We start from the raw sequence: 15,711 nt of genomic DNA, 5'->3' as shown, positions 1-15,711 counted from the left end.
AACATACTGCAACTTATACTTGTAAATAAGTACTTTCAGTCCTCTGTATCCACAGATTCAGCTACAGATCAAAAATATTTAGGACAAAATCCCAGAAAGTTCCAAAAAGCAAAACTTGAATTTGGGACTTCCCTGGCAGTTTAGTGGTTAAGACAGCATTTCCACTGCAGGGGCTGAGGGTTCAATCCTGGTGGGAGAACTAGATCCCACAGTCTACAACTAAGACATGGTGAAGCCAAATAAATATTTTTTTTTTAAGGTCTCTATTCTCCTGTTTTCTCACCATGTACAACATCATGCCTAGCACACGTGTACTGAAGACACTGTGTAGAATGAGTGAATGGCCAGAGACTGAATTCCAGAGCCAAATCATCTGTGTGACCATGGGCACACCAGTTACCATCTCTGAACCTCGGATTTTCTCATTTACAAAGTTTAAGAATAACTCTTCTCCCATCCACTTCACAGGGCTGATTTAAGAATCAAATAAAATGAAGTGTTCCTACGGAGCGCAGAGGTGCTGCTATGGCTTCCAGTGGGGCCGGGGTGACCGCTGCGGGCTCAGCAAATGAAGCTCCCAAAATTCCAGACAACGTGGGGGACTGGCTTCCGGGTGTCTACCGCTTCGCCACCGACAGGAATGACTTCCGGAGGAACCTGATTCTCAATTTGGGACTCTTTGCTGCTGGAGTTTGGCTGGCCAGAAATCTGAGTGACACTGACCTAATGGCACCTCAGCCTGGGGTCTAGCCTGTGAAGACACATGGAACCCCTGTGCTGTACTAGACCCCTTCAAAAACAGTCTCCAATCTGTGACCATCACAAGACTTGCCCTGATGGCGGCTGAAGTTTGATTCAGATGGCACCTTCCCTTCCCTTCCCTGCCTGACTTCCTTTTCTTTGCTGAGTCCACTCAGGAAACAGGCAGGCTTCAGCTAAAGTGTTGTCTTCTGTTCTGTAAAATGCTATACATAGTTCCTAAGTTTCTGCAAGGGATGATCTTTGCTCTTGTTCTGAGAATTAATCTAATGGTATTTTAACAAATAAAGCGCGTACACACACACACACACACACACACACAAAAAGAATCAAATAAAATGGTGGACTTCCCTGGTGGTCCAGAGTTGAGAACCTGCCTGGCAATGCAGGAGACACGGGTTCAACCCCTGATCCCAGAGGATACCACATGCTGTGGAGCAACTAAGACCGTGCTCCACAACTTCTGAGCTTGTGCCCTAGGGCCCATGCTCCACAGGAGAAACCGCCAGTTCACTACAACTAGGGAGTAAGCCCACACCCAACAACGAAGTCCCACAGCAGCCAAAAAAAGAGAATCAAATAAAATGGAAAGAACTGTTCTACAGCACTACATTTTAGCCAATGCTTTTAAAATGTTAACCAAATTCCACAATAAAAACCATGAAAACCATTCATGAACCCCTCTCATTAAAGTTGCATTTAGATTCATTAAAATCTATTTCAGTTTTAAAACAAATTTATATTATCACTGCACACACTCATTAAGGACAATCACAATAAACTGTGGAAAATTCTGACAGAAATGGGAATACCAGACCACCTGACTTGCCTCTCGAGAAACCTATATGCAGGTCAGGAAGCAACAGTTAGAACTGGACATGGAACAACAGACTGGTTCCAAATAGGAAAAGGAGTATGTCAAGGCTGTATACGGTCACCCTGCTTATTTAACTTCTATGCAGAGTACATCATGTGAAACGCTGGGCTGGCAGAAGCACAAGCTGGAATCAAGACTGCCGGGAGAAATATCAATAACCTCAGATATGCAGATGATACCATCCTTACGGCAGAAAGTGAAGAAGAACTAAAGAGCCTCTTGATGAAAGTGAAAGAGGAGAGTGAAAAAGTTGGCTTAAAGCTTAACATTCAGAAAACTAAGATCATGGCATCCGGTCCCATCACTTCATGGCAAATAGATGGGAAAACAGTGGAAACAGTGGCTGACTTTATTTTTCTGGGCTCCAAAATTACTGCAGATGGTGACTGCAGCCATGAAATTAAAAAGACGCTTACTCCTTGGAAGGAAAGTTATGATCAACCTAGACAGCATATTAAAAAGCAGAGACGTTACTTTGTCAACAAAGGTCCATCTAGTCAAGGCTATGGTTTTTCCAGTAGTCATGTATGGATGTGAGAGTTGGACTATAAAGAAAGCTGAGCACCGAAGAATTGATGCTTCTGAACTGTGGTGTTGGAGAAGACTCTTGAGAGTCCCTTGGACTGCAAGGAGATCCAACCAGTCCATCCTGAAGGAGGTAAGTCCTGGGTGTTCAGGACTTATCTCCTGAACACTGGAAGGACTGATGCTGAAGCTGAAACTCCAATACATTGGCCACCTGATAAGAAGAGCTGACTCATTTGAAAAGACCCTGATGCTGGGAAAGATTGAGGGCAGGAGAAGGGGACGACAGAGGATGAGATGGTTGGATGGCATCACCAACTCAATGGACATGAGTTTGGGTAGGCTCTGAGAGTTGGCATTGGACAAGGGAGGCCTGGTGTGCTGCAGTTCATGGGTCGCAGAGTCAGACCCGACTGAACTGAACAGTAAGTAACTGAAAGAGGTTTGACAATCTTCAGTTAAGTTGCTCAATTGTGTCCAACTCTTTGTGACCCCATGGACTTCAGCATGCCAGGTAACCCCAAATAATTATTTCACCTGCTTTCTATTCCCACTACCCCAAAGGCTAAAAACCACGGGTTGGTAACAGATGAACCTGCGTTGGATTTCCCACTCTCTACCACTTTCTTTGAAAATTTAGGTAAATTACTTAACATCTACATATTTCAGTCCCTTAGTCCATAAAATGAAAATGAAAGTAGTAACTACCTCACAGTTACTGATGATCAAATAAGGTAATACATGTGAAGTGGTTGGCATAGTGCCTCACACACAGTAAGCAGTGGGTAAAATGTCAATTGTCACTCTTAAGATGGACTGCAGCTTCCATCTGGGAAACCATGCAGTCTCTCTTAAGCATCCACACTATCAAACAGTAAGTGAACTTTCCAAAAAGAAATTTTCTATTTTAATAACACTTTTTTCAATACTCTTCTCTGGAAAGATTTCAAGTATGTAAACAGAATCCAATACAACACACAGGAGAGGTGGTGAGGCAGAGCAGAAAGAGACCCAGCTTTAGCGCCACAGATGGGAATTGTACACCTAATTCAGCCACTAAGTAATTATGTAACCTGGCCACTTAAGCTCTCTCTCAACCTTGTAAAGGGGTTGCAAGGATTAACAAAGTATGTAAAGCATCAAGCACAGTGTCTGGAGGGTGATATGCACTCAGTTACTAGTATTTACTAGACTCTTCTCCCCTACTGCCTTACAGGTGATAAGAATAGCTTTGCAGGGAAGAGAAAAGGTCCTACCAAGCACAAATACTAACCAGTACTAAGATCAACAATGAAGGACAACTATTTTATATTAATCTCCATGAGAACTAAAGCAGTGTTGGGGGGGGGGGTCACATACTCCTTCTAAAGTCTAATGAAAACGAGGCCTTTACCTTATAGAAAATTTCCAGATATCTCAGGAAACGCTCTAAGTCAGAAATTTTAAGAACATGGTATTTAAGGGGAATAATAGCTAGTTTTTTCCTGGACTTAAGTTGCAAGAGTCTGAAAACGTTCCCTAAGTCACTTTTTGTGATAAAAACGATTCACCTAACTTCGTTCATATTGCGGCAAGTAAACCCTGCTTTAATTAAACTTCTCAGCTTCATAAGCTAAATTTCATAAGCTATCTGGTCTTGGGTGTGAAAACAAAACTTGATAAAAGGAACTAAAAACTATATGAGAATTAGTTCAAATGTCTTAAAATGTGATGTAACCCGAACACCGAACCAAAAGGGGGTAAAAGGTGCAAAAAGGTACCGAAGATTGCTGCATCCAATTCTTAGGAAGGCTATTTGTCAATTCAAGGAATCAAGTCTCTAACTTCCAAAGAAATCTACAAACACGGAAGTCGTGGTTTACAAAAACAAAACTGAGCCAGCAAATAGTTTACTGAGTAACTAAACATGGTTTATCCTTGCTTCTACTCTAAGTGGAATGCCTTACTCTTTGACTCGGCCTCACCTTCTCGAGTAGGTAATAACCTACTGACTAAATTGTTCTGTTCATTGTACTGCAGCAGGAAAAAGTCCAGGAGAGCTGCACACCCAACTCTCCACAACGCACGACCCGCACGAAGCTCGGTCCCAGACAAAGTTCTGTCCCAATGACCTTGGTCCTAGGATTTCCCTCCCTCCCTCCCGCCGTTCCTTCCTTGTGCGGGCGGCTGCGGCTGCCCAGCCGCGGTCGCAGGTGGGAGAAAGCGCTCGGGGACCCAAAGGCACGAGCGGAACCACAGCTGCAGACGGCACCCGGGCCATGCCAGCCCTCCATCGGCACCCGCTCCCCAGCGGCGCGCACAGCCCCGACCTAGCGCCCGCCTCCCCCCGACCCCAAGCGGAGGGCCGGGGCTCACGAAGCATTTCTCCGGCCCCACTCGGTGGAGCGGCTGGGGCGCCGCACAGCCAGGGAGCGGACAGTCCGGCCAGGGGCGCAGAGACAGGAGCGCAGGCGGAGGAGAGTCCTGCGCCACGCCACCGCCGCCTGCTCCAGCTCTGGGCTCCCGGGAGGCCCCAGCCGGTCGCCAGTCCGGCGGGGGCCAAGGCCGAGCACGGCAGCGCCGCCAGAGACCGCGGGCGCGGGGCGCGGGGGCGCGAGCACTCACCATCAGAACTTTGGCCGCGTTCTCCAGCTGAGCGATCACTTCTGGGGGCCCCAGCGCCGCCGCCATCATGGTCTCTCTTCAATGACGCGCCATGCGGTGCATTTTGGGAGCGGGCGCCCGACCGGCCAATCGCGAGATTCCTCGGGCTCGCGCGCTCCCGCCGAGCCGTCGCGGCCGCCGACGTCGACGCGGGGTCGCGGGGTCAGGGCTGCGGGCCGGCGGGCAGGGGCTGCGGGCGCTCCCTCGGGGTTCGTCCGCCCGCTTGCTCGCTCGCTCGCCGCCGGGCCGGGGGCGCCTCCGGCCCTGCCGTGTCCTCTGCGGACGCGTCCCTCTCGGGCAGGGCGGCTTGCGTCCCGCGAGATCGCGTGCTCCGCGCTCGCGTGCCCCCGTGCGGGGCCGACTTCCTGGCGGAGCCGGCGGGCAGGTCCGGCAGAGGGGCTCGGAGTCCAGCTTCCCCACCCGGGCCTGAGAGCGCCCTGTCCGCGCTCGCGCCGGCCCTCACTGCTGAGACCAGGCTCTGTTCTGAGCGACACCTGCATACCTGTTACTAGCTTCCACCTCTTGGTGCCGGTCTGCTTCTTGGGGTACACAGAAAGTCACTTTCGTTTCAGTGTAAGTTTCCTCTGTTGACAACTTCATTTCTTCTTCCAGTTGTAAATAAGCCATAGTTGCGGGTTTTCCCTTTTTTATGTCCCTGCAATAGAATTGCATTGTTAGCTTCTTTGAGAAACGAGTTATTATATTTGGCATCTCTACAACATGAAGTTGAGGAAGTGAGTGAATTAACAAGGTTTTTATGCTTAAGAAACAAAGGAAGTACCTCTTATTTCGTTACAAAAGGGTAAAGTGAGTGCAGTTAATGGCTTTTTAAAAAAATTGTGTGAAATTGGTTCACATAGTGCCTCACATGTAGAAGGCATTCAATAAATATTTCACTAAGTACAAATGTCTGGACTTAATGATTTTACGACTGCTCCATGGTGTGAAGCGATACATATTCATTAGAAACTGTACTTCAAATTTTTATCTCTTCCTGGGCAGCACGTGCGGTCAGATACTCACGTGGTGCACAATCAGTAAGGTGAACAACTGATATCTTAGAAACACTGTTTTTCACTTTCAGTACCGTGTTCACTAAATTAAATGAGACAGTCAACACTTTATTATAAAACAGACTCGCTATTAGATTATTTTGCCCAGCTGGAGGCTAATATAAGTGTTCTGACCACCTTTAATGTAGGTGAGGCTAAGCTGTGAGGTTTGGTAGGTTGGATGTATTAAATGCATTTTCAGCTTATGATGTTTTCAACTTATGATGGGTTTATTGGGACTTAACTCCGTCATAAGCCAAGGAAGATCTGTATAGCAATCTGCAAGATTACAAAGCGTCTCCTTTGTAGCGTCCTGCTACAAAGAGTTATTACTGCAGATCAAAGATACATCTTCAAAAGTGTAGACAAATGAGTATTTTATGACATTAAATGTTTGAGGCATATAATGCTTCAGATTGTGCCCTGTGTTCCAGAGCATTTGTTTTGTGCAGCTACACAAGAACTTTGCATCGAGATGCTCTTTGAGAACGAAGAAGAAAAGGTATCTCTGGTTCCTCTGCCTTTTCTAAAACCAGCTTGAACATCAGGAAGTTCACGGTTCACATAATGGTGAAGCCTGGCTTGGAGAATCTTGAGCATTACTTTACTAGCATGTGAGATGAGTGCAATTGTGCAGTAGTTTGAGCTTTCTTTGGCATTGGGTATGCCTTTAACACCTGTGATGTCCTGGGCTCCAAAAGTGATTAGTTGAATATATTATATACTTTTCCTTGGAAACAGGTTTAGTTTGGGAGATTTGGGGTGGTTTTTTGGTCTGTGTGTGTGTGTGTGTGTGTGAAGCCATAAACATCTTGTCAACACAAACATGCTGATTGAAATACTTTAGAGCCACAGTTCTCAGAGTGTAGGCTAGGGACACTTACTAAGTCCCAGAACACAAAGGAGTTCCCTAAGATCCTATCAGAGGATCTTGGTCAAAACTATTTTCAGATGGCTATAGTCCTATAGCCATGGATGGATGGCATTACCAAGTCAATGGACATGAACTTGGGCAAACTCCAGGAGATAGTGAGGGACAGGGTGGCCTGGCGTGCTGCAGTCCATGGGGTCACAAAGAGTCGGACATGACTGAGCAACTGAACAATAGTCCTATCAGTAACTACTCTGAATTGATTCAACTCCCCAGTCAAGACACAGATTAGCTAAATGGATTAAAAACACAGGATCCAACTATATGTTCCCTCTTATTACTTCTATTCAACATACTAATGGATGTCCTAGCCAAAGCAATTAGATAAGATAAATAAAAGGCATCCAAATCAAAAAGGAAGAAGAATTATCTCTACACAGATGATGTGACCTTATATATAGAAAATCCTAAAGAGTCCACAAAAATCTGTTAGAACTAATCAATGAATTCAGCAAAGTTACAAAATATAAAATCAATTTTAAAATGTCAGTTGCATTTTTATATACTAACAATGAGCCATCAGGAAAGGAAATTAAGAAAACAGTTTCAGGGAATTCCCTGGTGGTCCCATGGTTAAGAACCCACCTTCCACTGCAGGGGACTCAGGTTCCATCCCCAAAGAACAAAGACCCCATGTGCCTCATAGCAATTAAGCCTTTAACCCAGCAAGCCTCAAACACAGCCTGCATGCCACAACAGAGAGCCTGCGTCCCACGTGCTGCAGCTAAGACCCAATGCAGCCAAATAAATACTTGTTTAAAAAAGAAATTTTATCCAAGTCAAAACTACAATGAAGACTTACAAGGAACATAAATTATGTGACAGAGTGAGAGATTATTCTATTTTACTTGAGAGACTCAAGAACAAATCTCTCTTTAAAAAGGCATTTCTAAACCCAAATTAAATGCCCACACTTAATAAAAATAATTCTATATCAACAGAGGACACCTGATCCAGAAAGTGTTAAGGGATCTTATGACCCAAAGTTCTGAAAACTTTGAAAGCAGCAGTATAAAACCGAATTATTATATCAAATTTATAGGAGCTTAATATATTTCTCCAGAAATAAAAACATAAGACCAAAAGGGAACCGTGTCTTTAAAATATTTCCTTGGTACAGAAAGCATATTTCTGCACATATGATATGTCTGAAATGTTACTATTTGGAGTTCTTAAATATTAAATACTTGATTAACATACCACAGTTCTGATGTCTTTCAAAGTAACTGTAAACAGCAGTGCTGTATCCCTCCTGTTCTCACAACATATCATCTTGAAATTTACTTCTAAACCAGTTTAACCAAGTACAATATCCCATCTTCCTTATAAAGTTGAATGTTATAAGGCATCCATCCCGTTAAAGTTTTTGAGACTGGGATGAAGACCTCTTTTCCAAAGAGGTCTCTGGAATTCCCCCAACAACCCAGCAACCTAAAGGCATGAGTTGCATCCGATTTCCAAAGGCTTTACCCAAGCCCCTTGCTGCTGGGGAGCCTCCAGGTACTCAGCCGGCCAGAGGCTCAGTCCAAGGGGCGACCACCTAAGGGGCTACTGTGCCATCGCAGCGCATGATGTCATGGTGTGGAAAGGCCATTCGAGGGTAGGGGCTTCCTCACCTGGAAAACGGAAATTGTAGATGTGTCAGGGGTAAGACTGGGAAGATGCCATGGAGAAGGTGGCAAAGGGCTGCTGCAGTTTGTCAGGGTTCAGAGCCTGGAGCTCTGGCAGAGCAGAGGGCAGGGGTCTAGGCGGGGCAGAGGGGAGCCTCAGCCTGGGACCAAGTTCCTCTTAAGCAGGCCTGATCAGGCTCTTCAAATGATGCCACAGGACTGACATTTCAAGATGTCCTCTGCTCATGGAGAAGAATCAGAGCCAAAGCTGCTGGCAGTGGACAGAGGACTGCCCAGCTGGGCTTCTGCCGCAAGTTCTTGGGAGTGGGGCCTGGAGGGGGCCTCCCGTCCCAAGGAGTTGGCTTGTCTGAGAATAGCAACTAGGACTCGGTTCCTGCCCCAGTCGCAGGGGCCCGAGCCCTGTGACCAGGAACTGACAGTGACACCTGCCTGAGTTCTGACAGAAAAGAGGCTGGTGGAGGTGGTTGCTAATAGACGCCCCAGGAGTCCATCACTAGCCCCCAGAGATGATCTGGGGGGTTGTCAGTAGAGCTCTGCTTTGTTCTGAATGTTTTAAGACAACAAGAGATTGGCAAAAGTAGGGCTTGATTTATAAATGTCCTGAAGCCGTTCCTGTCCCTGTTAGTGGTGTTTGTCCTCTGACCTGTGGGCAGCCCTGGGCCTGTGCAGAGGTGTCCTACCATCCCCACCCAGCTGTCATCTCACTTTGAGCCCTGAGGGCATCCTCCAACAAGATACAGATGTCATAAACAATGGCATTTGGATCCTCTAATCTGAACATTCTGGGCCATTATTGATGGCAACTTTGCCAAATGTTCCAAAATAGTCTGATCCTTTTAAAGCCTCTAATAAGCTGGGCAAGAGGAGGACTCACAGCAAAGATGATGTTTGTCCAGTGCAGACACCGTGGCTTCTGACTTCTCTTGTTTTGTGTCTGTGTTTTCCTCATTCTTTATCCTCCTCCATTCTTCCTGGGAGGGTGGGCTGTTACCACAGGGTCTTCTGGACTGTCCCTCTACCTGCCGGACCAAGCCCTGTGTCATGAGTGCAGACCTGATGCAGCCAGCAGCCACAGGGGTGAGGGCCTGCCTCACAGACGCCCAGAGAGCAGCCACTCCTCACCCGCCCGCTCAGACAGCCCAGCCAGGAGCCTGCCCAGTGGGGCCTTCAATACTTATTAAGAGCATGAAGGCTCTAAACAAGACTTCAAGAACCAACCTGCTGCTGTGGCAAACGCACCAACCAGGAAGGGTGTCCTCTGACATGTCTAGAGAGAAGGAAAAGGGTATTTGGCAACTACTGATTTGCCTGCTTTTTTGACAGCCTCAGCTAGCTTGGTCCCATTGTCCCCAAGACCAGTCGCCCCACTGCACCTGGCCTCTGCCCCGCAACTGCTGCCCTCCCGCCAGCAGCCTTCCTGCCTCCTACTGCGACTGCAGTCCTGTGCAGGCCTTCAACACAGGGCTAGCCCACACCCTCTCAAAGACTGCCCCGTGGGGCCCTGTCGGCTCTCCTGACTCGGGCCTTGCATGTTTACCTAAAAGGAAGAAAGGGTCCTGGGTCCTGGTTTAAGTAAAACTGTTCTTTCTGTAGCCTTAAAATAATTTTCTTTCCAAGTTCGATGAAAATGACGACTATGGAACTTATTCACAGAATCAGCTAATTCTGTCTGTTTTATATAGTTTGTCCTGCAAAAAATCTGTGATAAATTTATGAAGAGACTAGGACTTCCCTAAAAATCCTGCCTGCTGCAACAAAGATCCGGCACAGCCAAGTAAATAAATAAATACTTTTTAAGAATTTCTGTAGACTCCTAAGGCTTTTTAAATATTCAAGCTTCCACTTTAAGGATTTAATATGTGCCACATGGTACTGTTATACACACTGAACACAGTGCTGCCCAATGTATTTTTGACTCAATATGTAGTGAACAAATAGTAGGTGCCCATAATGATTCAAGACCAGAGTAAGCCACACTATTCTGGGATCCTTTGACAGTCCAGTTTTTAAATTGGGGGGAGGAGAGCAGAGGAAGGAGACATACTGTAGATTTGCCTTAACAGAATAGAAATCTGCACAATATTTATCGCTTCTAAGTGACTCAGTAGGTTCAACAGCACCTTCCTAGAATATAGAGATATAAAAAGAAAGAACACATTGCATGAATAAAAAGAATGTCCCACTGTAGAGCACAGGGAACTATATAGTCTCCTGGGATAAACCATAATGGAGAAGAATATTATATATATAATATTCTATACTGTATTTTGATTTAGGTCATACCTGAATGGTCTAGTGGTTTTCCCTACTTTCCTCAATTTAAGTCTGAATTTGGTAATGAGGAGTTCATGCTCTGAGCCACAGTCACCTCCCAGTCTTGTTTTTGTTGACTGTATAGAGCTTCTCCATCTTTGGCTGCAAAGAATATACTCAATCTGATTTCGGTGTTGACCATCTGGTGATGTCCATGTATAGAGTCTTCTCTTGTGTTGTTGGAAGAGGGTGTTTGCTATAACCAGTGCATTTTCTTGGCAAAACTCTATTAGTCTTTGCCCTGCTTCATTCTGTATTCCAAGCCCAAATTTGCCCGTTACTCCAGGTGTTCCTTGACTTCCTACTTTTGCATTCTAGTCCCCTATAATGAAAAGGACATCTCTTTTGAGTGTTAGTTCTAAAAGGTCTTGTAGGTCTTCATAGAACCGTTCAACTTCAGCTTCTTCAGCGTTACTGGTTGGGGCATAGACTTGGATTACTGTGATACTGAATGATTTGCCTTGGAAACAAACAGAGATCATTCTGTCATTTTTGAGATTGCATCCAAGTACTGCATTATGGACTCTCTTGTTGACCATGATGGCTACTCCATTTCTTCTGAGGGATTCCTGCCCGCAGTAGTAGATATAATGGTTATCTGAGTTAAATTCACCCATTCCAGTCCATTTGAGTTCGCTGATTCCTACAATGTCGACATTCATTCTTGCCATCTTGTTTGACCACTTCCAATTTGCCTTGATTCATGGACCTGACATTCCAGGTTCCTATGCAATATTGCTCTTTACAGCATCGGACCTTGCTTCTATCACCAGTCACACCCACAGCTGGGTATTCTTTTTGCTTTGGCTCCATCCCTTCATTCTTTCTGGAGTTATTTCTCCACTGATCTCCAGTAGCATATTGGGCCCCTACTGACCTGGGGAGTTTCTCTTTCAGTATCCTATCATTTTGCCTTTTCATACTGTTCATGGGGTTCTCAAGGCAAGAATACTGAAGTGGTTTGCCATTCCCTTCTCCAGTGGACCTCATTCTGTCAGATCTCTCCACCATGACCCGCCCTTGTTGGGTGGCCCTACGGGCATGACTTAGTTTCATTGAGTTAGACAAGGCTATGGCCCTAGTGTGATTAGATTGACTAGTTTCCTGTGAGTATGGTTTCAGTGTGTCTGCCCTCTGATGCCCTCTTTCAACACCTACCGCCTTACTTGGGTTTCTCTTACCTTGGGCGTGGGGTATCTCTTCAAGGCTGCTCCAGCAAAGTGCAGCCACTGCTCCTTACATTGGATGAGGGGTATCTCCTCACCGCCGCCCTTCCTGACCTTCAACGTGGGATAGCTCCTCTAGGCCCTCCTGTGCCCGTGCAGCCACCGCTCCTTGGCATGGGGTTGGTCCTCCCCATTATACAGTGGAAGTGAGAAATAGATTTAAGGGCCTAGATCTGATAGATAGAGTGCCTGATGAACTATGGAATGAGGTTCGTGACATTGTACAGGAGACAGGAATCAAGACCATCCCCATGGAAAAGAAATGCAAAAAAGCAAAATGGCTGTCTGGGGAGGCCTTACAAATAGCTGTGAAAAGAAGAGAAGTGAAAAGCAAAGGAGAAAAGGAAGATATAAGCATCTGAATGCAGAGTTCCAAACAATAGCAAGAAGAGATAAGAAAGCCTTCCTCAGCAATCAATACACAGAAATAGAGGAAAACAACAGAATGGCAAAGACTAGAGATCTCTTCAAGAAAATTAGAGATACCAAGGGAACATTTCATGCAAAGATGGGCTCGATAAAGGATAGAAATGGTATGGACCTAACAGAAGCAGAAGATATTAAGAAGAAGTGGCAAGAATACACAGAAGAACTGTACAAAAAAGATCTTCACGACCCAGATAATCACGATGGTGTGATCAATGACCTAGAGCCAGACATCCTGGAATGTCAAGTCAAGTGGGCCTTAGAAAGCATCACTATGAACAAAGCTACTGGAGGTGATGGAATTCCAGTTGAGCTATTTCAAATCTTGAAAGATGATGCTGTGAAAGTGCTACACTCACTATGTCAGCACATTTGGAAAACTCAGCAGTGGCCACAGGACTGGAAAAGGTCAGTTTTCATTCCAATCCCAAAGAAAGGCAATGCCAAAGAATGCTCAAACTACCGCACAATTGCACTCATCTCACACGCTAGTAAGGTAATGCTCAAAATTCTCCAAGCCAGGCTTCAGCAATATGTGAACCGTGAACTTTCTGATGTTCAAGCTGGTTTTAGAAAAGGCAGAGGAACCAGAGATCAAATTGCCAACATCCGCTGGATCATGGAAAAAGCAAGAGAGTTCCAGAAAAACATCTATTTCTGCTTTATTGACTATGCCAAAGCCTTTGATTGTGTGGATCACAAGAAACTGTGGAAAATTCTGAAAGAGATGGGAATACCAGACCACCTGACCTGCCTCTTGAGAAATCTGTATGCAGGTCAGGAAGCCACAGTTAGAACTGGACATGGAACAACAGACTGGTTCCAAATAGGAAAAGGAGTACGTCAAGGCTGTATATGGTCACCCTGCTTATTTAACTTATATGCAGAGTACATCATGAAAAATGCTGGGCTGGCAGAAGCACAAGCTGGAATCAAGATTGCTGGGAGAAATATCAATAACCTCAGATATGCAGATGACACCACCCTTATGGCAGAAAGTGTAGAGGAACTCAAAAGCCTCTTGATGAAAGTGAAAGTGGAGAGTGAAAATGTTGGCTTAAAGCTCAACATTCAGAAAACAAACATCATGGCATCTGGTCCCATCACTTCATGGGAAATAGATGGGGGAACAGTGGAAAGAGTGTCAGACTTTGTATTTTGGGGCTCCAAAATCACTGCAGTTGGTGACTGCAGCCATGAAATTAAAAGACGCTTACTCCTTGGAAGGAAAGTTATGACCAACCTAGATAGCATATTCAAAAGCAGAGACATTACTTTGCCAACAAAGGTGCGTCTAGTCAAGGCTATGGTTTTTCCTGTGGTCATGTATGGATGTGAGAGTTGGACTGTGAAGAAGGCTGAGCGCCGAAGAATTGATGCTTTTGAACTGTGGTGTTGGAGAAGACTCTTGAGAGTCCCTTGGACTGCAAGGAGATCCAACCAGTCCATTCTGAAGGAGATCAGCCCTGGGATTTCTTTGGAAGGAATGATGCTAAAGCTGAAACTCCAGTACTTTGGCCACCTCATTCGAAGAGTTGACTCATTGCAAAAGACTCTGATGCTGGGAGGGATTGGGGGCAGGAGGAGAAGGGGACGACAGAGGATGAGATGGCTGGATGGCATCACTGACTCGATGGACGTGAGTCTCAGTGAACTCCGGGAGTTGGTGATGGACAGGGAGGCCTGGCGTGCTGCGATTTATGGGGTCGAAAAGAGTCGGACACAACTGAGCGACTGAACTGAACTGAACTGATACAGTATTTTAGTATTTATATATATATAGGGACTTCCCTGGTGGTCCAGTGGTTAAGACCCTACACTTCCACTGCAAGGGGAATTGGGTTCGATCCCTGATCAGGGAACTAAATACCCACAAGCCTTGTGGTGTGGCCCAAAAAATGAAAAAAAAAAATGTGTATGTGTAAGTCTCTTTGCCATACAGCAGAAATTAGCACAAAACTGTCACTCAACACTGCAATTTGTGGGTGGTTTAGTAAGAATTCCTCCCTACTTTCCTCTCACTAGAAAGGACCCACCAGGACATTCTGTGAGTGCAGATCTTAGAGCGCAGATCTTACCTGCAAAAGCACATCACCAGCTCCCTCTGCTGTCTGTTGGTTAGACTTGGAACTCAGAGAATCTGTGGTACTTTCTGGACTAAAATACTGTACAGAATTCAGGATAAGTTAAGACTGGATTAGGCATGGGTGGGTCTATTCTGAATGTATTACATATTCCAGAGTAAAGGAAAGCAAACCACCAAACACATTTGCAGATGGGATTCCTACATATATTTTCATTATAATAGTGTCTGTTTTTGCTTCAGCTGTGACCATGTAACCTCTTGCTGTGAAGAAGTAAGACTTGCAACGTTTACAAGTGTATTTAGTATAAATTACTCAGTCTGAAGAGAAACATGCAAAGCAAATTGGCTTAAGAAAATTCAGATAATCTCATGAAGTTATTTGTGGAAGATCAGAGCAGAGCAGCCAATGCCCATGGAGAGAGTTCTGAAGCCTCTGGGTGTGAACCCCATTGACCCAAACAGCTAAGCACCTCAACAGAAAATTCCCAAGCTGCTCGAGATGGCACCTGGGGCCACCTCTGCCTTGAACTGAAGCTTTCATCTCCAGTTCATCAGCTCTTTAAGGTCAAAATTCTGGGGGGGGGGGCGGGGGCACGGGAACAGACAACTGATTAGGAAGAAACCCTGCAGCTGTATTTAGGTTAATTTTATTTTCTTTTCCTGGCCTTAAAGTATTTTTCATTCCAAGTATTAAAGCCTTCTTGAAATCTCCAAGATGGAAAGTGATTATAGAAATAATGTGGTTCACTGGCGATAACATTCACATAGTTGTAGTAAGAAGGAAAGTTATGACCAACCTAGACAGCATATTAAAAAGCAGAGACATTACTTTGCCAACAAGTTCCGTCTAATCAAGGCTATGGTTTTTCCAGTAGTCGTGTATGGATGTGAGAGTTGGACCATAAAGAAAGCTTAGTGCCGAAGAATTGATACTTTTGAACTGTGGCATTGGAAAAGACTCTTGAGAGTCTCTTGGACTGCAAGGAGATCCAACCAGTCCATTCTAAAGGAGATCAGTCCTGAGTGTTCATTAGAAGGACTGATGTTGAAGCTGAACCTCCAGTACTTTGGCTACCTGATACGAAGAACTGACTCATTGGAAAAGACCCTGATGCTGGGAAAGATTGAAGGTGGGAGGAGAAGGGGACAACAGAGGATGAGATGGTTGGACGGCATCACCAACTCAATGGACACGAGTTTCGGTAAACTCCAGGAGTTGGTGATGGACAGGGAGGCCTGGCG

At 45.4% G+C, this 15,711-nt stretch overlaps 2 protein-coding genes across 3 annotated transcripts in view; one reads left to right on the top strand and one right to left on the bottom strand.

The window, feature by feature from the left end:
* The window catches only part of XPO4 (exportin 4), a 92,431-nt gene extending 87,454 nt beyond the window's left edge, over positions 1-4,977 (bottom strand). The window contains exon 1 of one of the 2 annotated variants that reach the window (XM_070380533.1): positions 4,766-4,977. In XM_070380533.1, coding sequence (XP_070236634.1) covers positions 4,766-4,834 — 69 coding nt within the window. In that variant the 5' untranslated portion in view covers positions 4,835-4,977. The remainder of the gene's footprint in view (positions 1-4,765) is intronic. The other variant, XM_070380534.1, reaches the window with a different exon arrangement.
* LOC102272337 (mitochondrial import receptor subunit TOM6 homolog) lies at positions 444-905 on the top strand. Its single transcript, XM_005888722.2, has one exon. It carries the CDS (start codon positions 526-528, stop codon positions 748-750), a length of 225 nt encoding a protein of 74 aa, XP_005888784.1. The 5' UTR covers positions 444-525; the 3' UTR covers positions 751-905.
* Positions 4,978-15,711: the final 10,734 nt, after the last annotated feature.

The sequence above is a fragment of the Bos mutus genome, chromosome 12 (assembly GCF_027580195.1).
Source record: "Bos mutus isolate GX-2022 chromosome 12, NWIPB_WYAK_1.1, whole genome shotgun sequence".
Classification (NCBI taxonomy): Eukaryota; Metazoa; Chordata; class Mammalia; order Artiodactyla; family Bovidae; genus Bos; species Bos mutus.
Note: the sequence above shows the minus strand (reverse complement) of the source record. Positions and strands in the feature narration are given on the sequence as shown.